General features: G+C 45.5%; 2 protein-coding genes across 4 annotated transcripts in view; one reads left to right on the top strand and one right to left on the bottom strand.

Moving 5' to 3' along the window:
• The window catches only part of GNA14 (G protein subunit alpha 14), a 191,942-nt gene that overhangs the window by 152,744 nt on the left and 13,190 nt on the right, over window positions 1-26,008 (top strand). The window lies entirely within an intron of this gene.
• LOC130844218 (proline-rich protein 13-like) lies at window positions 5,478-6,586 on the bottom strand. Its single transcript, XM_057720473.1, has one exon. It carries the CDS (start codon window positions 6,525-6,527, stop codon window positions 6,093-6,095), a length of 435 nt encoding a protein of 144 aa, XP_057576456.1. The 5' UTR covers window positions 6,528-6,586; the 3' UTR covers window positions 5,478-6,092.

The raw sequence follows: 26,008 nt of genomic DNA on the forward strand, positions 1-26,008 counted from the left end.
TCTTGCTGGAAATTAAGGGCCCAGACATGCAGTCCTCCATCACTGTGGTTGAGGTCATGCCATGGAAGATTCAATAAACAGAGAGGGATTTTGTGAAACTGGTTGCACTTAACACATCTTCCCATGATGATCAAAACATCTACAACAGGAAAATGCTGATATCTTGTATTTTCAGTGTATCTTAGATGTTCCCAGTCATCAGTGGAAGCTCTAGTGAAAAGATAATTTGAGGGCTGGGCAACAGTGCTGATGTTAAACCGCATGGAGTGAGTTCACTTGGACAACCGTTGCCAGATTCGGCACTCTGTCAAATGCCAGAAGAAGACAGTTCCAACTGCTAGAGCATCACTGGTAATTATTATATCAATGGGGTGATCACATGGGGAAACAGACCTCCAAATAACTTGAATAGACTACTAGTTACTGCTGCAGTTGGCACACACATTACCTTTTATGTATTTGTTTATACAGTTGAGCCTTGAACAACTTGGGTTTGAACTGTGTTGGTCCACTTATAGGTAGATTGTTTTCAGTAGTAAAATCTGTGGTACTACACGATCTATGGTTGATTGAATCCACAGATGCAGAACTGCAGACCTGGAGGAAATGTGTGTACAGAGGAACCACATATATGGACTATAAGTTATATGCAGATTTTCGACTCTGAGGAGGATCAGTGCCCCTCACCCCTGCATTTTCAAGGAGGGGGTCAGCTGTACTTTTCATAATAATTTGCTGAGTGTGTACTTTCTCCTCCCGTTATGCTTGAGAACAGAGACCTTTTTCTACCTTTACAAATCTTTACACAGCTGATGTGGTGCAGCATTCAAGATGCATGGACAGTTCATCCTAACTCAGGTGCGACTTGACTTTAGTGATTGATTTGCCAGTTGCAGGACCAGCCTTAACTTTTCTCCTATGCTCTCATCTTCCCTTTGAACATCTCCCCTTAAATACATTCATCACACCTCAAACAGTCTGTACCAAACTGACTCCCCATGACCCCTGCTTAGACCACTCTTCCTCCTAAGATTTCCAACTTTTCATGATGATGCCGTTATACTTCTTGTCCTTCTTCCCCATCTCAGCGTTTATTCTATTTCATTCTTACAACTCATCTCAAATGCTACCTTCTCTTTGAAACCTTTCCTGATCTCTCTAATTAGGATCAATCTCTGGATGGTCAGTTAGTAACTTAATCTCCTGTAAGCTCTTTGTAAGGAAATGGCTGTTGACCGAGTCCATGGCCATGTACTCTATAGCCAGCATGATTGACATGGCCACCTGATGGGCTCAGACCCTGATCATTTCACACACGTGCATTATAGTCACCTGTGTTTATCTCCCAGCCTCCTCCTTCTCTTTCCAGTTTATTCTCATTGAAGATACTGTCCAGAGTTACCTGACCAGGCACTCCCCTTCCTAGCATGATTTAGTGCCACCCATGTCCTCAGGACTTAATCCAGGCTCCTTACCTCCACCAGCCCGTCTCCCTGCCCCCTGCCCCCTGCCCTCTGCCCCCTCCCACCTCACACACACACACACACACACACACAGGCTCACTGGACATCCTGAAGATGCCATGCCCATTCTGTACTCCTGAGTATCCTCCACCCCCCCCCCCCCAGAGCGTCTGGATGCCTTGGTGATTCCTTGCTGTCCTCCAAAACAGAAATATTTCTTCTTGAAGCCCATTCCATACTCTTATTTTACCCTACCATCGTCACTTATAAGCCCAAATAAACCTGCTTCCTCTGCTTGGCTTTCATATCCACCAAACAAACTGGGGTCCCCTGAACATAGTTTTGGGATTTTTTACACAATTATGTGTGGACATGTCTGTCTCCTCGCAAAGGCTGTGAATTCCCTGAAGAGCAGAGACTTTCTTTTTGTCTTTATAACATCAGCATGTAGTCATCTGACAGGTATTCAGTAAATGTTTGAATGCATGAAAACAAAATCCAGGAACACCTTTTAATTCTATAGAGGAAACTAATAAGTGAAACACAACTAATCAAGCCAAGACTGTGTCTTTATAGCCTCCTGAGAAAGAAAAATTGTCCAAACCAGATCTGCAGCAGAACTTTCTGCATGATGTAATTCTCAACCTCCTTCTGGGAATGAATTCGCATTCCTGATTAAATGCTTGAGCAATTCTCCGATACTTGTAAATGATTGAGAACCTATGGGAAGTTAGTGTTGTCCACCCAGCTGACCAACTAACCTAATAATCTTTGACCAGACTTTTTTTTTTCTTGTTGATAGTCTTTGCTTGCAGAGTACTTGAAAGAAAACTTTGACACATGGATGCAAACAATTTGTCTGGAAAGGTTTTTTTGTTGTTTTTGTTTTTGTTTTTAAACACAGTTCATCTTGAGTCTATTTTGGGCCCCTCCCACTTTCACAGCAACTAAAATGTGAGTGTGGGATCTTGTTCATTCTCTCTCTTCATTCCCTCTTCCCTTCCCAGCCCTCCTTGGCCCTAGAAGAAGGCACATGCTGAGTCTGGGAGGATGCATGATGGAACCATGTGAAGCAAGGGTGGAAACAGATGGTTTGTATGAGGGTGGGAGCCTCATGCAGTTATACACAACAAGAGAGGAAAGGGGAGGTAGTGTATCCTTGGAAGAGGGGAGACCAACAGATTAGCAGGGCACATACCTTGTGGACTTGGTAAGGAGCTTGGATTTCATACACGTGCCAAGGGATGAAATTGACCTTAACCAGAATCTTCTGAAATTCAGAAAAATATATACTACATGTGATTGGAATTTTAAAAAGAATAGCATTCCTATCAGTCAGGATAGGCTGGGATGTGTTGCAGAAGCAAACTATCCCCAAATCTCAGTGGCTTAGAACATCCAAGATTTATTTCTTGCTCACACCACATGTCCAAGCAGAGGTGTGAAGGCTCTGCTTCATTCCATCATCACTCAGGACCCAGCATAACAGAGGCTTCAACATCTTATGATGCCTTTGCTTCCAAGCTTTGTTGCGACAGAAGAGTGAAGATAGAGAAACGTATAGCAGCAATTAAGTAATTAATTTCAAGCAAATGGTTCTTCTTAGAAGTGACAAACATCTCACATGTCATTGGCCAAAGAGGATTGCAGAGTCACACCCAACTTCAAGGAGGGCAGGAAAAGATAATCTTTCCATATTCCTGGAAAGAGAGATGTGCCCGACGTATTTCTGAAGACTGGGAATGTCTACCCCACATAGCTAACGTGGTGCAAAGACAGAATAGCCACTTCAGACCTTGGAGGATATTCTAGATGGTGGTGAAAACGAGAACTTAATTGACCTCTGTACGTCTGAATATAAGAGAGGATTTTAGGCTTTCAGAATGGTGGTGTGAGGAGCTTGATAGACCCTTTCTCCAGTGAAACCATTTAACTGGTGAAAACTGTAACAACCATTTAAAGTCTGTGGAAATTGTCCTAAAAGCATACAGCAAATGCAGAAGCATTTATTCAAGACAATCTCTGTCTCAGTAAGAACCTTGCAAGTTGGTAGCATTTGAGCAGTGGCCTGTTCTCATGCCCTTTCCTCTCGCTCCACGTGATAAAAGCTTTATTCCAGGGGGGTGTGGCTGAGAAGATGCAAGACGCAGCTCCTGGTCTTTTCCCCCAGCCCCTAGAGCCCAGGGCTACAGTTTCACTCCAGGAGGAGCCGGCTGCCAGTGTATCTGATCCTCTCCAGCCCTGTGTGTGGAGGCTCTGTCTCTGGCAAGTATGGTTGAGAGGTCTGAGCTCCCTTTCCTCGGCTCTTATTCATGGGCCATCGGCGCTGTCCCAGGTGTGACAAGCTGAAGATACTGGGGCCTCAGCTGCCCCCTCCCAGGGTAGAGGTTCCACATCAGGAGGGCTAAGAAAAGAAGACCAAGGATTATTAGTTCCCAACTGGAGCAGAGGTTTTAGTCCAGGGCAAGTGAGCCATTGTCCCCACCCCTAGCTCTGGCCAGGGTTCTATCCCAAAGGAGAGGCAGGATGTGAAAATGACATTTCCTCCAAAGAGGACTGACTTTACTTAGGATAGGGCATAGAGAAGTTCAGGCCTAAAGTCTTTGTCAAAAACAATGGAAATCTTGGTGGTGAGCAGTTAAAACGGTACTGGTAGTTCAACGATACTAGCAGCAACAAGCAAGATGGCAGATTGAAAAGAGAGAGTCAAGAATCACTCTTGAGATCACACTCGCCCCACGGGGTCTAGAAGGCCATTGTGCATGCAAAACACTGAAAATACAAAACCGTCAACCTAAAATCCTGTATCCAGCAAAGCTCTCATTCAGAAATGAAGGCAACCCTCAACATTGTTGGTGGGAATTTCAACAATGGAGCAGCTGCTCTGGAAAACAGTTTGACAGTTCCTCAAAAAGTTAAACATAGAGTTACCCACAATTCCACTCCTAGGTCTGTATCCAAGAGAAGTGAAGATACAGGCCTACACAAAAATCTTGTACATGAATAGCAGCGTTATTCATAAATAGCCAGAAAGTGTAAAAAAACCCAAATGTCCATCAAATGATGGATAAATGTGATATATTCATACAATGCAATATTGTTAGGCAATAAAAAGAGATGAAATGCTGATACATGCTACAACATGGATGAACCTTGAAAACATTATGCTAAATAATAGACATCAGTTGCAAAGACCACATATTATATGGTTACATTGTATAAAGTTTCCAGAATAGGCAAATCCATAGAGACAGAGTGTACATTGCTGATTGCCTAGAGCTGGGAAAGTCTGGAGGGAATGGGGAGTGCATGTGTATCAGTTTCCTAGGGCTGCTGTAACAAACAAACAAACATAAACCAGACAAACTGGATGGCTTAACAAAAGAAATTTATTCTTTTGCCATTCTGGAGATTAGAAGTCCAAAGTCAAGGTGTTGGTAGGGCCAGGCTTTCTCCACAGACTCTAGGAGAGGATCCTTCTTTGTCTCTTCCTGCTTCTGGTGGCCCCAGGCATTCCTTCACATGTGGCAGCATAACTCCAATTTCTGTCTCTATGTCTGTGTCTGGCTTCCAATGGCATTCTCCTCTCTGTGTATGTTGGTGCCCGAATTTCCCTCTTCTTATAAGGATACTAGTCATACGTATTTGGTCCCACCCTAATGACCTCATCTTAACTTGATTACATCTGCAGAGATCACATAACCAAATAAGGTCACATTCACAGGTTATAAGGGGTTAATACTTCAACATATTTTGGGGGGTTTCTTTTGGGAGGTAATAAAAATGTTCTAAAATTGATTGTGAGGATGGTTATGCAGCTCCTTGACTATTCAAAAAAACCGCTGGATTGCACATTTTCAATGGGTGAATTGCATGTCATTGTGAGTTATGTCTGGATAAAGTTGGTTTAAAAAATGAAAGAGAAATAAAGACATTCCCAGTTTTAAAAAGAAAACAACAACAACAAAAACAGAAATCACTGCTAGTAGGCCTTTCTTTTTTTTTTTTTTCCAGGAGAAACAGCTTTATTTTGAGAGTTGGAGAGTGAGAGGAAGACCTGAGATAGCATACTAAGCTAAGGAGCAGAGATTAGTTTCCAAAATGGCAGTCAGAGCTCATCAACCAAATGGACTCCATTTCCCAGCAGCCTTGCAGGGAGTGCAATCAATAAAAGGCCTGCTGGGAAATGTTTATTTGCCACTAAATCACCCAAGCGTGCCACAATTACAAGAAAGGTACAGGTCACTTTTTTCTTTCCATAACTAAATTTCCACAGCATCTCCCCAATCATAAGTATTAAAAAACAAAGTAAAAAATCACGTTACAGATCTTAGACTTGTCTTCAGCATTTAGTTCAAATCTCCATCTTCAAAAAATAGTTCTCCTGCAAAACCCATCAGCTGAAAGTTCTATCCAAGCAGTGAAAAGACGGCCTTTGTTAGCTGATGGCAATTCTTTTCTCATTTTCCCTAGCCAGTTAGGGTTTATCAGCAGAGTGAGGCTTAGATTGCAGGGGTGGCGGTGGGAGAGGGACACGGGGGCTGTATTTCCCCCAGTACAAGATGGCATCTGAAGCTTGATGGGAGAGCAGAACTGGAGAGACTTGAGGGAAGGGTCCAGGCCCTGTATTCAATCAGAGTCACTGCTGGAAGAGGAGGAGGAGGAGGAGGAGGAGGAATGCTTGCCATGCTTGTGGTGTTTCTGCTTCTTTTTATGAGCTTTCTTCATTTTCTTCTGCATCTTCTTGTCAATCACTATTCCTGGTCCTACCACGCCAGGAGTCAATGGATTTACAGGATGCATGCCAGGGGCAGGTGGTGGGTATGGAGGGGGGTAGGGACCTGAGGGTTGGCATCCTGGATACCCTGGTTGTGGCACAGGATAACAGGGCCCACAAGGGGGACAGGCTGGATTCCCCTGGGGTGCTCCTGGGGGAGTCAGAAAGGGGCCTGGAGGACAGACAGGGTTGGCCGGTGGTGGATGGGCAGGATTGCAACCTCCAGGGTACCCGACATTAGGTGGGTGTGGACATGGCCCTTGATGCCTGGCATTGGGATTCCACATGTTCGGGTGTTTCCTCCAGCCTTTACACCACTGCCTGGGCGGACGCCTTCTTCCAAGCCTCCACTAGGCCTTTCTTAAAAGAAATACTGTAGGAAGTTCTTTCAGGCAGAAAGGTAGGGAATACCCAACAGCAATTCAAATCCACATAAAAAGCAGAGTTCCAGTAAAGATAATTGTATAGGTAATGATAAAAGACAATATAATTTTATATGTTTTCTTTCTTCTCGTTGCTGATATAAAAAGCAGTTGTATAATAGAGAAAAATCCGTAGATGCACTTTCACCCACATGAAGCCAGAAAGACTCCAGCGTTTCTCCTGAAGTGTAGCCATTCTCTTAGACGAACTCTGTCTGGCTTCCGAGATGCTCTCGGATCCTGAGATTTCCTGGCATTGTTCCAGGCTCGTGGAGTGTTGCCCTGTTGAATTTGGTACTATTCTACCACCACCTCTCCTGAAATGGAAACCAAATAATTATTTTTGAGACGTTTCTAGTTGCTTTTGATATTGGTTAAGAAGCTACATATGTTCTTTGCTGAAGGGGGAAAAAAAACTTATCTAAAAGCTAATCACACTTTCTAAATGACAGAAATATTTGGCTGGAGTTAAAAACTAAAGGTTAAGGATAAAGGTCCCTTTTCTCAGATTTAATCCCTTGGCCATGGTCCTGCCCTGTGCCGCACGGGGAGATTTTCTAAAGCAAAGGTCAGCATCTGTCTTAGAAGTGACCAGTCTGCATGTAATGCAACATTTTTTTTCTTTTTTAAATGACATCAGTGGGTTCCAACCATTTCCTTAGCAGCACTGGGTCTTGGGTATCTGGGATGGAGAACAATTGGCTTCGCCCAAGTTGCGGCAGCTGATTTGGATGCTCTGTTGCTGTGTCTGATTATGGTGAGGATCCAGAGCATCTTTTCTTATTCAGAGAACAAAAGAGTTTGTGCACTGGTGCGAGAGTTCTATGATTTCCATGTTCTACTGCCATTTGCTCCAAAATCTAAAGGAGAGCCAATACAACTGTATCTCCTGAAATGGCATGTCTTGTATTAGCAGCAGAGGATCAAGAGCTTGGTTTTCCAAACCCTGCTGTCTTACCCTGTGCTTCCAGCTCCAAGCTGTTTCATGCCCTTGAGTTGTTGCCACTGGAGGGCCATGGGGTGGGGTAAGGCTAAAGTCATGATTCAGTTACCTCAGTTAGTCAAGTGGGTCCTCCCCCGTAAGAGGAGCCCTCTCCTAGAGAGACCATCGGAGCCCAGCGGGGAGGCCCAAGGCAGCGGATCTGGGGGAGGAATTTGGTGTTTGGGGATCTGTGGATTCTGGTGGAAGTCTGAAGCTGCCCATGCTCCCTGAACCCTAAAAGGCCAAGAGGGGCCGCAGAACGGGTGAGCTGAGTCTTTCCTGACCAAAGTTAGGGACCTGTAGAGAGATTTCACCCGGCTCTTTCAAGAGGGAGCTGACGGCAAGAGCGGCAGTGCCTTTCACTGCAGGAGAACCCCGCCATTACCGGCAGTCCAGTCACCAGACCCGGGTGCGGGGGGCTTGCAGAGAAAAAGAACTGCCCGCCTGGTCGCCCTGGCTGCACCCAGGCCCCAGGGAAGGAGAGCCAGCAGTCGGAAATCAAGGAGTTGGCAGCGATGGCCCCTTCTGGCACCTCCAAGGGAGAACCTGTTCCGAGCTCGTCCCAGCTCCCTGCAGTCCTGCCGTTCCTTGGCTTGTAGATGCATCAGGCCAACACTGCCCCTTCCTCCCTGTGTCTCAGTGTGTCCTTTTCTGTCCCTTGCAAGGTCCTCTCATTGGACTTAGAGCCCACGCTAATCCAGTATGATCTTATCTTGATGTTTAATTACATCTGCAGAGGCGCTATTTCCAAATAAGGTCACATTCTGAGGTGGACATGAGTTTGCTGGGGCTACTGTTGAACTCACTAGAGTTGGGAAGCGCTTTCGGACAGGTTTGTAGGGTGGGGAGCCGTGGGAGGGAAAGCAAAGCCGCGAAGAGAATGAACTTGTTCAGGAGGGGTGCTGGGCGCACTCCAGGCCCAGAGGCGTGGGTGCCCGAGAGGGCTCCCCACCTGACTCACTGGGGGCCTCCCAGGACCACAGATGGCTTGGTGGGCAGGTCACCTTGGCTCTGGCCACTGAGGTAGGGGGACGGGGCAGAGCGTGGAAACGGCTGGCAGAGGGCATTTGTGAGATGCCAGGAGGATAAAAAGGCACTTTGTGGGCCCCATCGGTTGTGAGAAAGCGTTGTACCTGTAAGTCAGGGGAGTTTGGGGTTGAATAAGGACACATTATTATGCTTGGCAACCGGGAAGCTGATTTGACATTTAGAAAAAAAGCAAATGAAAATTGTTGAGGGATCAGGCGTCGCTAGTATTTCGTAAAGAGCAGGAGAAAGCATGGCCCAGCCTCTCCTGCAAGTCAGACTGAAGGCAAGGGCTCAGGGAAGAGTCTGCGGGTAGAATGTCAGAGATGGTGGACTGAGAGCGGTGAGGACAGACCAGTGGGGAGAGAGCGCCGGGGGACACATCGTGGAAGCAGGAAAGGCCAGGGGCTTGTGCGCAGGTGCAGGAAAGACTTGTGGAAGCAAATAGGAGGTGAGGCTATATGTCACTTTGGCTGAATCCTGCAGGCTAGAGGGTGCCCCGGGGCATGACAGGCTTGTGCTGAGCTGTCGGCCATCCTGTAGTAAGACCCCTCTATGCCTTACTTTCTCTTTTCTAAAATTGTAGTGAAATATACAGAGCATGAAATTTACCACTATAACCATCTCTAAGTGCACGGTTCAGGGCATTAAGTACATTGTTAGGTTTGTTCCTTCTTATGTGTGAAGGGTGTAGGGTGATGCTGGGTGTAGGGGGGAGGTACTGGATGTTGGTGACAGCAGTCCCGTGAGCACATGTCCTGGCGTCTTGGGTGAGCCGATGAAAAATTTGATCCTCCCTAGCTTGTTCTACAGATAAGCGGACTTTCTGGAACATGGGGAAGTAGGGCAGAGACATTATTCAGAAGCAAATGGGCACTGATTTCTGCTTTCTCCCCTCGGGGAGGTAGCCTTGCTAATGCCAAATTTGCTTTGAAAGCCAGGAAAAAGCTCCAAAATTGATAAACAGTCCCAGATACAGAAGCACCCAGATTTCTTCAGTGTCTTTACTACAGTAAAATACTACGGTAAACTGAAAAGGCACTTTAGCACAGGTTCTTCTCAAATATATGGGCATATTTAGATTAAAAGAGCATTTGTTGGGTATCTGAAAATCAAACTTCACTCGTTGTCCTCTATTTTCATTTGATAATCATATTCTGATGAAACTTTGATATCTGAGCTAATTAAATCCAGAACTTAGGCAAACCACATGCAGTAGTTGTGGGATCTCTTTCCACCAGCCCATGACCCATCAGAAACACTGCAGGCCCACGCACACATGGGCAGCCCATCCCTAGCCCCAGACTCTGCTCTGTCACAAGTGCCACCAAGACAAAGCGCCCACGGCTCCCAAATACCCCTCAGGCCACATGGAGTTCCTGGGAGACCCCTTTGCCCCCTTTAATGCTGTCCACTTGGATCTGGTTTCACCCACAGGAAGTGGGTAGTGGTTGCTGGAGGATAAGATGGGCCAGCCTGGTGCCCCCCGGAGGCAGTCACCCTGCCCCCACAGTCCTATCTAGAGAGAGCCCAGGACATATACTCTGAGGATTGCAGGGTTGGGGTGCTAGAAGGGCTTCCGCAGAGCCAAGGATAAGGGATTCCTTGGGAAATCTGGGATGCTCTGCTCTCCTAATGCCACTCCCAGGCAGAAATGCCTGTGGGTTCTCACTGAAAAAGGAAAACAACCACCAAATATGCATCCAGGATGAAAATGCCATTTCAAAAGCACATCATTAAAGTAAGCTGTGACCCAAATATTTGTTGTGATGTGTTTAAGAGGTTTTCAAGCTATTGAAAAGAATGGAAAAAGTGAAACACCAAAAAAAAAAAAAAAAAGGAAAGAAAAGGAAAAAACACCCCATAGTAAGGAATGTTTTTGGATGACTCTCTGGGAGTTGTGTGGCAATTTTTTTTTACTTTCAGAAATGTAAGTTCAGAATGGAGGGAGGACTATTGCAGAATTAGATGCAAAGCATCATTGGAGCATGCTTCTGAGAGTTTGCAGGGTGGCCACGTGGGGTGGAGTGTCTATAGCCCAGATGGACGTGCATTCGAAATGAAAGGCACACCAGTGGGAAACATGAGCCCCTGAAACATGACGTTAAATTCAGTGCAAAGAGTAGGACAGCCGCATGCAGCTCCTCGGATGCCCAGGAAACCCGCTGTCCTCTTCGGTGCTTTTTCACACACTGGCAGGGCCTTGAATGTCAGCCGCACAGAGCTGGCAATTAGAGCATCGAGGAAGTCATGTGGACAGCTCAGAACATGGGCAATTGGACTCAGTCCCGTTACCAGTTGTTTGTTTATGGCTAATGGAAACAACTTAACCTCTTGTCAATTTTTAGACACTTCAAAGGACATACCAATAAAATGTGAATTTATAGAGCACTGCCCTCCAAGTGGTTAATACTCTACTAGTCTTAAAAGTATTGGCAGCAACGATGTGCCTTCCACGAAACTCTAACTCTGAAACTCTCTCTCTCAGGCCTGTTCATTAAATTTTCCTATCAAAGAGTGAGAATGTTTGGGTCTTTATCCAGATATTACAACTCTAAGCTAGTCTCCAAGGTAAAACTCAGACCATGTCATTCGCTGAAACTTTATGGTGTACTGTGTAAAGCTGGCACCGAGGAGAGTCTCTCTACCGTCAGCAGATGTAATCAGAGAAGCTGTCACTAGGTGGCGCCTTGAGTCATAGTGGAGTGAACCATACAACCAGACTCTCCCTACTCATTGCTATTTATGGGCCTTGGTAAGCATGTAAACTAACTAGTGAAGCTTACTTTTTCTATAAACATTACATTGATATTGATATTTACATAAACCGCCACCACCAGTCTATCTGATTTTATTTATTTTATTTTATTTTTATTGTATAAACCCTTAGAGGAAGGGTTATGTGGACTGGCACCAGTGGTAGCCTTCAGAATGTGCGTTTCTAACTCTGGTTTCCCACATTCGGTGTTAAGAAGAACCCGTTTTATTCCTCAATTGAATGGTGAATGTGTGAAGGTCTTCTGTGTGGAGACAGTCCCATCTGGAGGCTTAGTGTCTGATGCTCTCTTTGACTTGTTTGCGGCTCATGTGGAAGAAGCTTACTTATTTCCAAGCTCTTCTTTTATCTCTGAAGGCCCTTTTCCTCCTTTCTTTTGAGAAGAGCTTGGCTATTGAAATCTGTATTCCAAAAAACTTCATTTTAGGTTGGAGAAGAGCATTTGGCAGGCAGAGGGTGCGGGAACTCATTCTTCTGGCTCTCCTGATGCTTCTAGTAATCTCTGTCTAATCTGGAGGGTTTCACAGGCAACCTGTTTCCCCACTGCTTCCTCCCTTTAAAATGTAAATATTGTAAATCAGTTGAGCATGGTGGTTAACTGCATAGAGTTTGGGGTCAGGCACCCTGGGCTTGAATGGCTGTTCTGCCAATACTATCACTTCTCTCTAAGTTTGGTTTCCTTACATATTACATTGGGATATTCAGAGTATCTAATTTCATAAGTTTGTTGTAATGATCAAATGAGATAATGCTTATTCAAGGTGGTCACATAATAGTAGCTCAGTTAATACTAGCTATTGTTGTTGTTTTGTTAGTTCATTTGTATTTATGCCCTGTTTCCTTATGTAACACATTGGAAACTACTTAAAGAATATATACGAGGGTGAGTCAGAAATTATCCACACTCTGGCTGTAGAATTTATTTTGATTAATTTTTAGAAAAGACAAATACATCATTTTTTGACATAACCTCCTTGCTTTCCAATACACTTTGTCTATCTGTCAACAAGCTTTCATGTATTCCCTCATTTAAAAATGTTTTAGGCTGAGTTGCGAGCCACGAATGCATCACTGTCTTCACTTCTTCATCAGAAGTGAATCTTGGTCCTCGTAGGGCTGCTTTCAGGGGACCAAACAGGTGAAAGTCCAATGGAGCAAGATCAGGATTATAGGGAGGATGCTTTAACACCATGAAACGAAATAATCCATGACAAACTTAGGTTTTGAAAAGTTGGTGCGAGATGGGTACCGAAACAACTTATGGAAGAACATAAACAGAAGTGTTTTGATATCTGCAAACAAAATTTGGACCGATACTCTAAGAAGGTGAAAGTTTCTTAAAGGGAATCATTACTGGTGGTGAGACATGGAGTCATCACTACGAGCCTGAGAGTAAACTGCAGAGTATGTGGAATGGAAACATCCTCAATTGCTGAGCAAGAAGAAGTTCAAAAGTCAGCCATCAGCTGGAAATTGATGCTTACAATTTTCTGGGATTCTCAAGGGCCAGTATTAGAATGCTGTCAGGAAAAATGCTCAACAGTTAACAGTACTCATTACGTGAGAAGCTTATTGAAGAGCTGAAGCCTAAACTTTGGATTAAACACAGAGGGCTGCTATCCAAGGGTGTTGTGATCTTGCATGACAATGCACGTCTGCATACTTCTGCCCACACTGTCAACACTCGCAAAAACTTCATTTTGATGTGTTAAAACATCCTCCCTATAGTCCTGATCTTGCTCCATTGGACTTTCACCTGTTTGGTCCCCTGAAAGCAGCCCTACGAGGACCAAGACTCACTTCTGATGAAGAAGTGAAGACAGCGGTGCATTTGTGGCTCACAGCTCAGCCTAAAACATTTTTAAATGAGGGAATACACGAAAGCTTGTTGACAGATAGACAAAGTGTATTGAAAAGCAAGGAGGTTATGTCAAAAAATGATGTATTTGTCTTTTCTAAAAGTTAATTAAAATAAATTCTACAATCAGTGTGTGGATAATTTTTGACTCACCCTCGTACTTTAAAAAAACTCAATGCCAGAAAAAGTTTGAATTAAGGTAAAAGAGTGAGGCTGAGGGGAAAATAGAACACAGGTGTTATAGGACATGAGTACTCATCAATTTCTACTAAGTTACTTAGACTTAGCTGCATATTTGTTTCCTAGCTTCCTACTAGCTTAACTGAAAAGAGAATCAGGTTCAGGTGTTAATTCCTGTGGACCACAAGGCAAAACCTACTGTTCCCTCCAGGAAGCATAATTGTTCTTTGTTTTTTGTTTGTTTGTTTGTTTGTTTTCATTGAAGTATAGTTGATTTACAGTGTTGTTAGTTGTTGATGTAAGGCACAGTGATTCAGTGATGTGTATATATATTCTTTTTCGGGTTCTTTTCCCTTATTGGTTATTATAAGATATTTGAATATAGTTCCTTGTGCTATACAGCAGGACCTTGTTTTTAATCTGTGTTCTTGGTTCTTAATTCCAAAGATATGCATTTCTTATGGAGGGGCAGTATATGGCAAGTACTAACCCATGTAAGAGCCAGTAACCCCCCCATATGAGCTATGGTAGGAACTCCTTTATTATAAACCAAGGGAAAAGTAAACAGCAGTTATGCTCCCCAGGACTGTGAATAAGGCCACATGGAAGGCAGACGTCTAAGACAGGCCCCGAGATTCACACCCCCGATGCACTTGCCCTGCATGATCTCCTCCCCTTGAGCGTGGGCAGGACCATGTGATTAGATTATATCATATGACAGAGGTGAAGGGATTTCCTAGATGTAATGTCCTTAATCAGTTGACTTGAAGTTAATCAAAGGGAAGATTGTCCTGGGTGACCTGAGCAAAGCCCATTAGAAGAAGTTTTAGAGGCAGGGAGATTCTCCTGCTGGCCTTGAAGGAGTAGCTACCGTGTCATGAGAGGGCTGGGACCTGAGGGCAGCCCTTAGGAGCTGAGAGTGACTTTCAGGGGACAGACATCAAGAAAACTAGGACCTCAGTCTTGTAATCACAAGGAGCTGAATGCTGCCCACAACTTAAATGAACTCGGATGGGCACCCTGAGCTCCAAATGACAATGCAGCCCAGTAAACACCTTGATTTCAGTCTTGTGGGACCCTAAGCAGGAAACTCAGTTACACTATGCCTGCTTCCTGGCCCATGGAAACTGAGATAGTAGCAGGAGATTGTTTTATTTTATTTTATTTTTTATTTCATTATTTTTATTTATTATTATTATTTTAGTTTTAGTTTTTAATTTATTTCCTTATTTTATTCATTTTTGGCTGCATTACGTCTTCTTTGCTGCGCACAGGCTTTTTCTTGTTTCAGTGAGTGGGGGGCTACTCTTCGTTTCGGTGCACCAGCTTCTCATTGTGGGGGCTTCTCTTGTTGCTGAGCAGGGGCTCGAAGCACGTGGGCTCAGTAGTTGTGGTGCACGGGCTTATTCGGTCCGTGGCATGTGAGATCTTCCCTGACCAGGGATCGACCCCATGTCCCCTGCATTGGCAGGCGGATTCTTAACCACTGCATCACCAGGAGATTGTTTTAAATTGCTAAGTTTGTGGTGGTTTGTCATGCAGCAGTAGAAAACTAATATAGATACTGTGGCTGAAGTCCAACGCCTTTGGATAGATTCAGAAAGAAAGCCTAGAACATCAAGGGTGTTTCCTAAACTGAATTTAATATAACATTAATAAAGGGAGATGTTAATAGATGTGCCATGGAAAAAGGAAGTCTTCTGTTGCAGACCCTAACTGTTCACATCAGAGAGGAGGCCTTTGTTCTGCTGATGGGACAGAGTTGGGTTGTTGGGTTGTGAGCAGCAGGACCAAGCTGGCCTATGCATGCCCAAGAGTTTATGGAAAGGCTGCAGTGGAGGTCATGGAAGCAAGGAGAAGGCTGAAGAAACAGTCTCAGAATGGACAGGAACCTGAAAACTCCTGGGGTCTCACCACCAAGAAAATCCTTGATGACCCCATTGCCACCAAAATAAAAGAATTCCATCTGTTCCTTTCCCGTCTCTACTGCTATCGTATAACTTCTGCCAACTTCTGCTCAAGGGTGATAGTCTCCGCCGAGTGTGCATGGCCTGACACTGAGCCACCAGAGAGCAGGAGACCTGTCAGGATCCACAGAATAGTTCCCCCAAAGCCATTGTGGCCAGAAGAAGGGAGGCTGGATGGTGGGCCACCCAAAAGCTAAGGGGGTTCACAAAAGTAGGATTGAGCATGTAAAGGTGCGGTAGAATCTGAGCTCTTCTGCTCTTCATCTGAGTGTTAGAGGAAAGGGAAAATCACTCTTATAAGAAAAGGTAAAGAACTCGGAGCCCCTAAACTTTGAACTCTGTGCAGGAGAGTGGGCTGAGGAGGTGGAGATGGAGGTGGGGGGTGGAGCCGCTGAGATGGTGGGAAGCTACTCGGGGCCACTCTGCCTTGTGAAAACCAAGACTGTGACCAGATGGATGCTCTGTGTAAGGGATGGAGAGGCTGAGCTTTGTGCCTGAGCAACTGAGAATAAATACTGAACCATGAAGATGTAACCCTTGGCAACTGGCAGAAATAGTGGAAGAGCTTCTGACTTTCACAGGCCATGGAATCGGCTGGGGTCTGAGCCAGTAAGACCCTATGAGGAAATGGGGCCCCAGCTGCCACTTCAGTGACATGAGTTTGGCAAGTCGTGTATCCTCAATCTCTTTGGAAATTCGTAATGAAATGAGCCTATTAAAGCTTCTGCGTTCTATCTGGGCATCTTTGCTCCATTTCGTTCTATTTGTTGCTACAGGCTTTTCACTGCTGACGTTCAGTCAGTCGCCACTAAATGCTGCACGTGTGGATGGAGTCCTGCTATGGTTTCAGGGGTCTCTTTCCTATCTTGCATACGTCCGTTCTCATCCTCATGTTTGATGTTCTTGGGAAATGCTGGCAAAGGCATAGCTGGACTGTGTGCACTTCAGGGAAAATGTCCATAAATATCATTTGTTTCAACATTTGGTAAGAGTCAGGCAGCAGAGAGATTACCGGTAAATTCTCCACCAGGGTCCGGAGTGCAGATATGCTTCGCTGCCGCTTCAAGGCACGTCCATATGCATCCCATGTCCAATGAGCAGGTGACTTCGGCAAATACTGGGGCCTCATCTGAGACTGTTACTTGACTAGATGTCGATCCCTCACCTGCTGACAGGATAGGGATATTTCCAAGGGATTTTGGGTCAAACAGTGTTACGATCAGATGTGTCTTTGTCTCTTACTGGACTGTGACTCTCTTAAGTCAGGATTTGTAGATTTATATCCGCTCCCCTCAGGGACCCAGCATGACACCTAGCATGTAGTAAGCACGCAATCCACTCAATTGACCTTAAGAGACCATGTCCAGTGTTTTACACAAATATCTACCACCTTCATGTGCTCAGCTGATTTCTGGGTCAGGAGTCTCTGACAGGAAGTGTGGAACTTGGTTAAGTTCCACACTTATAACGGTGTGTATAACTGTATAACTGTGAGATGCTTGAGGAGAAAGCACTTTGCATGGACACCAACAGGTTTCCTTATTCACCCGGTTACTGCAAAGAATCTCATGTCATTGCTTAGAAGGGTAGCTGAGTGGCTTCGGGCCATGTTGGCACAGTCCACCTGAGATGGAATAACCAGAGGTCCAGAGCTCCCAGGATTACTGACGAATGTGTGATATGGGGGGGGGAATGGTTTGGGGTGATACCATCTTTTGGAGGTACCTGCCTATGATGCGATCTTCCTGGTTATCTTGAGGATAGGTAAGACACAGGAGAGAGGTGGACTGATGCATGGGTCGTGTCGATGATTTTTAGGGCCAACCCAGAATAGCCTTAACCTTGGGTCCCAGGAGCAGAAACGGCCCCTCATCCTTTGTGGTTCTGTGCTGTGTGTTCCTAGTTCTTTAAAGGTGCCAATCCCTTATGTCCTCAGCTAAGTATGATTCACTCATCCTCTCTTGGAAATTATGGTGACTGCTTCTGGGCTAGAAAGAGCGATTCGGATGGGTATGTTTTCCTTTATACTTTGAAAGAAGGGCATCTGCAAAGCTCAATGTTTATGAAACCTGATAATGAAAGAACATATTCTTTAGCACCATTAAATGCTAATGTTGAAAAGATCTCCCCCCACCCACTTCTCTGGGTCATTTTACCAATGAGGAAACCGAGGCCCCAGGGTCAGATGAATTGATCCTCATAAAACTCCTAATTGGTGGATGAGCTGGAGTTATATCCTGAGTCCCTGCCTGCCCAAACGAAGTTTCTCTAACACGTATTTTCTCCGCAAGGCGCATCGCAGCCTCTTTCCTCTTTTGCTGGGACACGAGACGGCACTTCGGCACTGTGCTGGGGGCCCACTTTAAACAATGCAGTCACACACACAAACCATAAAAATACAAAAAACCTGACACTAAACAGACCGTGGAAAGGGCACTTGATTACTGTACAAGAGCTGAACAAGAAGGCAGAGCCTGAAGTCCCCCCCAGCTGGGATCGTGGACACCGAGCAATTCAAAATGTTCACTGCTGTGTGTACATCTGTAAATGGCTGTGATTTTTTGAATTTGGGGTTACAAATTTTAGCAAGTAGGTGAATCTGCAAATACAGAATCCATGAGTAAGGAGGACCAATGGTATGTCTTCCTGATTTTGAGGTGGCCAGTGAGCACCAGGCACTTAGGAAGGCGTGGGGAAGTGAGTGAGGGCCAGGCCCCAATCGCTTCCATCTCTCGAGAGTTTACTGGGCTCCAGGTGCTGTGGTGACACTTTATATTTTGCTGGGCTGACTGCAGGCTCCATGGCAGAAATGTTTAGAGACCAGAAGAGCCCCTCACCTTGCCTTGGTGTATCCCATCTTGTAAACCAAGGCTCAAGACCAGTGAGCGTGAAGGATCGTGGGTGGATACTGGAAAGTCTGACTGGCTGGGAACCAGAATTCCAGCCTCAGCATCCTGCTGTCCCTGGCACAGGTGCCCTGAGAACGCAGAGGGGCACGGAATACCAGCATCCTTCTGCCCAGCCCCAGCTTCCAGTCGGCCTTGGACCACTTCATCACACTGATTTTCCACGTTCTCTGCTCTTTCTGATGTTCATGTCTGGGTGGGTGTGTGTGTGTGCCTTTGCGGGGTGGGGAGTCTGAGTCACTCTGAGGAACCCAGAAGGGATTTCTAGAATTATGCCTGGGCCTATTATGGCCTTTAAAGAGAGAAATGTCCAGTTAGAGCTCTGGTTCCATGTCAGAGGAAGAATTTCATTTCTTAATGTTTGTCCTTCAGCTCCGCCTTGGACATGTGTGCCTGGCTGGTATTGCTGAACTAAACTCTTGAATCCAGCATTTCCTTCCCTTTGTCTTTGAATAGAAAACCTGTTTTACAGGAGTAGGAAGGAAGATTTTTTTTGTTTGGAGTTGCCCCTTAAAGAGGCCTCCTCCTACTCTGATGGCTTCTCTTGAATGTCAGTAGTGCCCCAGGAAGACTATGGGGACCTTGCACCTAGTCCAGGGCCAGCCTGCTCGTCTTGGATTTCGGGGTCTCTGGAAAAGTCTGGTCTGGGTCCTAGGCTGGTTGGCACAGCATAGACTTTATAAAAACAGAGAGTGTAATATGACATCTTGGGAAACAGGGACATAATAAAATGGTCTGCTTAAGGAAGTCATGAAGGAAAAAAAGAAATGGGAACATTCTCTAAATTTTGTGAAAAGGAGTCTGAATCAGAAACAATTCCAGCTTCTTCCACTGGGTGGTGTTTTTGTTTAATTTTACAATGTGCTTCCAGTCTCAGGGCAAGTTCACGATCCAAATTAGTTCTAGGCTTTGCCCTTGGAACATTTTGAAGAGTCGAGGAAATTTACTTAGGTGGAATTCTCTTGTTTTTTACCCTAATTAAATATGTTTTTTAGAGGATTCTCTTTCCATGTCCTGTATGCCTGTTACCATCATTCCCAGTCTTTAGACTGGAAACTTGAGTATAAAGACAGTCTTTTTCATGGTTGTGGACTCACACTGAGCGTTGGGCCTGGCAGAGAGTGGGCGCTTCATAGCTACTCTGCCACTGGTTCAAGGAAGGAGGGGGTGGAGGTTGCAGCAGAATCCTCCTTGGATGCACATACTTAGAAATTATCTGTCTGTACAAGAGTGAGCAAACATTCTCTGTAAAGGGTCGGTGAGTAGGTATGTGGCTTTGTGGACCATAAAGACTCTGTTGTAACAAACGGATGCTGCCTTTGTGGCTGTGACATCAGCCCAGCAGTGCGACAGGGCGTGGCTGTGTCCTAATACAACTTCATTTATAAGAACAAGCAGGGGGCTGGACCTGCCCCACCTGTCATTGTCCTTGGTCTACACAAGAGCACATATGGGCATCTTGCAAACCCTGGCAATCTCTGTGACAAAATGAAGAGACTGGGAGTCTGTGAGTGGCAGAGATGATGCTATGTGTTGAACAAATCTCGTGTCACCCTTCTGCCTGAGCACAGGAGGACCACATTTCCCAGCCTCCTTTGTCATCAGATGCCCCTCTGTGACACGTTCTAGCCCGTGAACTGTAAGTGCACCATGTTCAGACCTGGCCCATAAAACATCCCACCTGCGGCACCACGTTCTCCTCCAGGTGATCCGGTGCAGAACTTGAAGGCCCTGGGAGTTAGTGCAGCCACTTGATGGAGGGAGCCCTGGTCCCTGGGTAATTGCATGGAGCAGAGTCCTCCCCACCCCCACCCTTGACTCACATTGGATGGGGAAGGAGTGTAAAATAAACCTGTGTGGGTTGTCAATCCAGGTACTGAAACTTGGGGTCATTAGTCTGTTCTCTCTAGTATTACCACATTTGGGCTCAGATATGGATAAAGGAGACACTGAAAAATAACTGTTCAGAGCCGTTTTCTCCAGACCTAACAGCCTTCTGTCTGGAGGACCTGTAGTGTTTGATGGGAGAGAAGGGGATGAGGAGGTCTTGGTGCTCCCATTCTCTTGGAAAGTGTGTGTATAGGAAGTGGTCCTGCAGTTTGGGTCTCAGAATCTGGGGCCTTGAAGAGAGAGCCACTGGGAGGAAGGATGGGGGGATGGCAGAAATGAGGAGACCAGAGATGAGTGGCTTTTTGAAAAATCAGACATGATCCACATGAACCCTGGTACCCTGACTGTGGCCAGTGCCTTCAACACATTGGTTTCTCTCTGTGCCGGTTCATGTGTTTCTCCAGGAGTTCTCCATTCTCACATTGCTTTTCTCTCTCTGTGGGTGCATAAAGTAAGCTTTGATAGCTGCTAGAATAAATCAACACCAACACTTCAGTGGCTTAGCAAAATCAGTGTTTATTTCCAGGCCACATCTGTCTCAATCCAGTGGGAGTTGGTGGGTGATGGGCTCTGCTCCACACAGTTCCTCAGGGACCCAGGTCTCCTGCACCTGGAGGCTCCCCTCCTCTAGGCCCTCATCGTCCTGTCCTTTCAGCTGAGAAATGAAAAAAGAGAGCGTGGAAGAGGATTGCATGGGAAGTTTTTAAAGCCAGCCCTGGTAGTGCTGTGCATCACGTCAGCCCAGATTCCATCACTCAGAACTCAGTTACGTGACTGCAAGGGAGCCTGGGAAACTCAGCCCAACCTGTGAGCCTGGCAGGGAAATAAAACAGGATCGGAGGACCCATAGCAATCTCTGTCTTAATGGGAAAACGCTCTGAGCTCCTAACAACCAACTTTACATTACATATTTGGAACCAACCTATTCTTGAATTGAGACCTTGCTGGGGCTTCTTCTATCTGTAAGCCTTTATTATGCCTAATTTTCTGGAAGGGCCACAGACAGAATCCAATACCAACGAGAGAATGAGATTTCTTACAGCTGATTGTGATGCCACAGGAAGCCAACAGGGGGAGCAAAGCATTTATTACTTTCCCTTTGAGGGGGGCAGTGGAGGGTTGGGGGGTATCTTTTGGTCTAGAAGTCCTGGGGCTCCGCCCCCCCCACCCCCACCCCCAGGCCTGCTTCTCTGGTCTCTCTTCTTTTTCTGCCCTCTGCCTTTCTCGATAAGTCCTGGCCTTCCCAACACGAGGGCCCTGGCCACAGTCATTCCCAGCTCTATGTGGGGAGGACCTGGGTGTGTCCTGGCATAGACGCTCCAGTCCTCCCAGCAGATTGTGCAGAGAGACACAGACCCAAAAGAGACAGATCTTCCTCTTGCTAATCTGAACTGTCCCTCATAACCCAATTTTGATGTGCTAAAAAAATTAAAAGAACTCTGAACTACACAAAGGAGGGGGAGGAAGATGCTGATAGGGACAGAAAATCCCTTCTTGCTACATAACATGACTATATGATCTCTGGACACATGCAGTTAAACTGGCCTAAAACAAGTGATTTTCTGAGAGGCAGCTTCCATTGGTCCAATATACTCATTTTTTTCCTGAGGGTACACAGCGGGGGGTGGGGTGGCTACCCGATGTTGTTGGTAAATTTTACCTTGAATGTACTCAGGATCCTGGGACCTGAAGGGGTTCAGGGGCTTTCCAAGGCATCTCAGAGGAAGGCGTGTTGTGTGAAAGGTGATATAGCAAAGAACTGGTCTGGTCCCTGTACTTTCATGGTGCTGCCTTTAATGAGCACAGTTAGGAATCCACATTCATGAATATAGGCTGGTTGGACACAGCCCTTCTCCTTATAAACATCAGGCCATCTCTGGTGAGACGTCTTAGCCCACCTCCTCACTCATCCCCAGTTGAAATGTTTCCCTTTCTTTGATCTCTTAGCATTTGTGTGTGGATCTGATGCAGTTCCTGCCACGAGGCATAGCTGTAATTTTGGAACCCTCGGGGGCAGGCCCACAGTCCTCTTTATATTCCCAGAAGCCAGCCCTGGATGTAGCATGGTGCAGGCCTGTGATTCAGTCACTGAATGATGACCGAGTCTGGCTGCCAGTGTCTCACTGAGTTTGGGACATTTAGGTCACCCCAAGTGAGGCCTAAGCTGTTAGGTTATAGGGGATTTTGCCCCTAAAGAGAATTGAATGGACCAGAATAGAAGATTCCTGATTTGATCAGGAAGTCAGTCACTCAAACCGATGTGGAATAATGGCTTCATTGGCAGGGTTGCACTGTATGTAGCTGTTGGAGCTGTGAAGAAGGCGCTGGAAGGCTGTTGCCTCTGCGTGTCTTGTGTTTGGTCAGCAGGGCTGGGAGTCGGGGAGGCAAGCTGGATGTGAAATAGGCAGAGCAAAGATGAACTGGAACCTACGAAGCCAAACCAGGACCCACAAAGGCACATGGCCCCCACGGGGACAACCTGGAACCTGCATCTGCTCTCACATCTCCATGCTGACAGTGCAGGTGACTCGCAGCAGAAGCTGGCCTCCTTGGCTGTGGACCTGCATGTGTGTCTGCCCGAGGATGTGCAGAAGCTGCAGGAGAAGGTCCAAGTGGGAGCTGGGGCTGCTGAGGGCCCAGCGGCTGCACCCCACCGAGGAGGCTGACCAGAAGCCCAGCCACAACATGCGTGCGTGCGTGCGTGCGCTGTGGTGCAGCTCTGACCTTCACAGCGCAGCGGCCGCTGTTTCTCCTCCGACTCCCAAATCCCCTTTGACTGTCTCTCGTAGCAGATCCTAAGCCAGAGCCACACAGGGAAAGGCGTGCTGGGAAATGTCGTGACAGCCTCGCCATGTTGACGGTGTAAGGCCAGAGATTCGATCTCTCGGCTGCATTACTAACACTCATGGTAGCTTTGCATGTTTGTGCCAAAGTAATTTATGGCAGGACTCTTTGGAAAGAGCCTTTTAAGTTAAACCCACTGAAGTTTTGACTGACAGGAAAAGATAAAGTAACTTGGCCTTTCATGCCAACACTCTTGTGGCCAGGGAATTCTGTTATTTATTTTTGTTGGAGAAAAGATAAGGGGCAAGAGGAAGGCAAAGATTGGAGTAGAAATAAAGATTTCTTTTGAATCCTGAACTGGGTTAGAAAAGCTTACTTCCCATTGAGTGTGGTGGAAGATTGCCTTTCTACAGGGAGAAATCTAGGGGGCTTTAGACCAGCGGGTAAATACTCAAACATCTGCACAGTGAGTGGGCTGGGCTGCTGGCAACCGTGGCGGCAGAGAGGCCATCCCTGCTAGACACAAGAGTTGCTAAAGAAACTGCAATTAGAAATTGATCAAAAGAAGCCGGAAAACCAATTTTTAAAAATGTGAAATCTCAAATAAATGGTCATTTTTGTAAATATTCTTGGTGTGCTTGAAAAAAGCATATATTCTAGTTATTTTGAATATAGGGCTCTACACGTGTCCATAACGTCAACTTTGCTGATCATGATGTTTGAATTTTGTTTACTGAATTTTTTGTTTATTCTATCAGTTACTGAGAGGTATGTTTCAGTTTCCTGTAAGATGAGGATTGGTCTGTTCCACCATTTAGATCAGAGATTTTTTTTTTCTTATATTTTAAGCCTTTGTTATTAGCTGCATAGAACTTTAGAACTGTTATGTCTTTCTGAACCTTTTGTCATTTGAAATCTCTCTCCAGTTATACTTTTAAGCTTAAAGTCTACTTTTTTTCCCTCCAGCTTTATTGAGGTGTATTGACAAATATTAAGGTCTATTTTTATGATAATAGATTCCTCCTTCCTCTGGGTTACTCTTTGCATGGTATATCTTTTTGCATCCTTTTACTTGTCACCTCTTTTGGAGTTATCTTCCTATGCTTGGTTACTTTTGTTAGTGTGCTGGACACACATGAAAAAATAATTTGAGGGTGAGGAAGATGTTATCTTCCAAGCTTCAAAAAGAACTTTTCTTCTGTCAGGTGTTTGGGGATACTCAATTTCTGATATTGTGGTGATTCTGAGCTGAGCTGCTACTGGCTAGGAGCTACCCCTTGATCCCGAGCCAGAGGGCTTCTAAGGGCCTTTTGCTCTTGCCGCCTTCTATCCCAGCCACCCTAGTCCTGTAATGTTGAAAAAGGAACTGTTCGATCTCACTCTGCTCCTTCTAGAACAAGCAGAAGCCCCAGGGAGAAAGGTTTCCCAAATGCTGGTTGAACATCTTGGATGCCATCTTACCCTGCACTCTGGCCCAGCAATTACTTACCTGTTCATTAGTTTCCTGATTATTTTCGAGCATACTTTTGCAAATATTTTGTCCACCATCTCTAGCGGTCCTTAGTGGAAGTGTTGATCCAAATTTCCTAGTCTTCCTTTATCAGAGCAGAAGTTCCTTGTTTTTTTATAGAAAAAAATTCCTTTGTCTAGCATAGTTTACCAGCATTTTCTTTTTTAAAATATTTTTTTATTTGGTTGCGCTGGGTCTTAGTTGTGGCTCTTGGGCTCCTTAGTTGTGGCATGTGAACTCTTAGTTGTGGCATGCATGTGGGATCTAGTTCCCTGGCCAGGGATTGAACCTGGGCCCCCTGCATTGAGAGCGTGGTCTTATCCACTGCACCACCAGGAAAGTCCCCCAGCATTTTCTTTATAATGCAGTTTTTGAGATGCTTTCAAAGCTGATCGTTACGGAGCACTGAAATTTTACTTCCTAATTTTTGTTTAATAGAGTATGTAGTGCAGTTCTGGATCTTGATGCTGATGTTAAAACGAGGAGTGATTGTGTGAAAGTCAGAAATACTATATTACAGGGAACTTTCATTTTTAATCATATACTTTATTTTAATCTCTTGTTTTTACAAAGCTTTTGAGGTTCATATGTATTGCATATGACAGTAGACACTTGAAATCGTATTACATTAGGCTTTTATTATCTAGAATATGTTCATGAATATAGATTTTAATGAAAATGAGTAAGTACCTGATGCAAGAACAGGAACTCTGGCTTCCTGACTAGGCAACAGCCTCTAGTTGGTGAGAACGCTCAGGGCCCTGCAGTGCTGGGCGGTTAATGGTGTAGGGGCTCCCCCTGCGAGGACCTGCTGGAGAACAAGGCCGCCCACTGGCCCCTGGATTCCAGCCCGAGGGGCTTGCTGGGCTCGACAGGGACTGCCACCCGGGCAGCCGGGGCTCCGTGTGTGAAGCTAGCAGGGGGCCACTTCATAAGCAGCTCCTTCCACTGTCACCCTGGGAACTTCTGAGTGAAATACACATGTAGGACATCTGGTTTCCATGGTCTTTGTTCAGAGCAGTGAAAATGGTGCTTTTGTTTGAGAAAGGAAAAGGGGAAAAGCCAGATATGAGCTCAGTGTTTGAGAAACCGGTCATGTTTCCGTATCTGCTGAATTTGCTCCAGTGATATTTATTGCTTTGTGATTTTTCTTTTCAAAGAAATGTATGACTTGGGCAATTTCAATTCAGTGTGCCCTTCTAGCCTAGGACCTTTCCATGAACTACAGACCCATCTTATTCATCTGCTTTCTGGATTTCTCCACTAGATGTCAGCCCCTCAGGCTTAGCCCGTCCCCTGCCCAAATCATAACATTTCCCTAAATTTTATCCTCTTAGAACATTTCTTCCCTCCTTCCAGGAGATGAAGAAGCCCAACTACATGACACAGAACCTTCCCCGTTATAGAAGGGCTTCCTGCTCTTAGGCAGTGCACACTGTAGAGGTGGTTTGAACATGACCGTAAAAA

Source organism: Hippopotamus amphibius, chromosome 2 (assembly GCF_030028045.1).
Source record: "Hippopotamus amphibius kiboko isolate mHipAmp2 chromosome 2, mHipAmp2.hap2, whole genome shotgun sequence".
Taxonomy (NCBI): domain Eukaryota; kingdom Metazoa; phylum Chordata; class Mammalia; order Artiodactyla; family Hippopotamidae; genus Hippopotamus; species Hippopotamus amphibius.

Excerpts from the sequence above, each read along its gene's own strand:
- LOC130844218 (XM_057720473.1), bottom strand. The coding sequence starts at position 6,527 with ATGTGGAATCCCAATGCCAGGCATCAAGGGCCATGTCCACACCCACCT.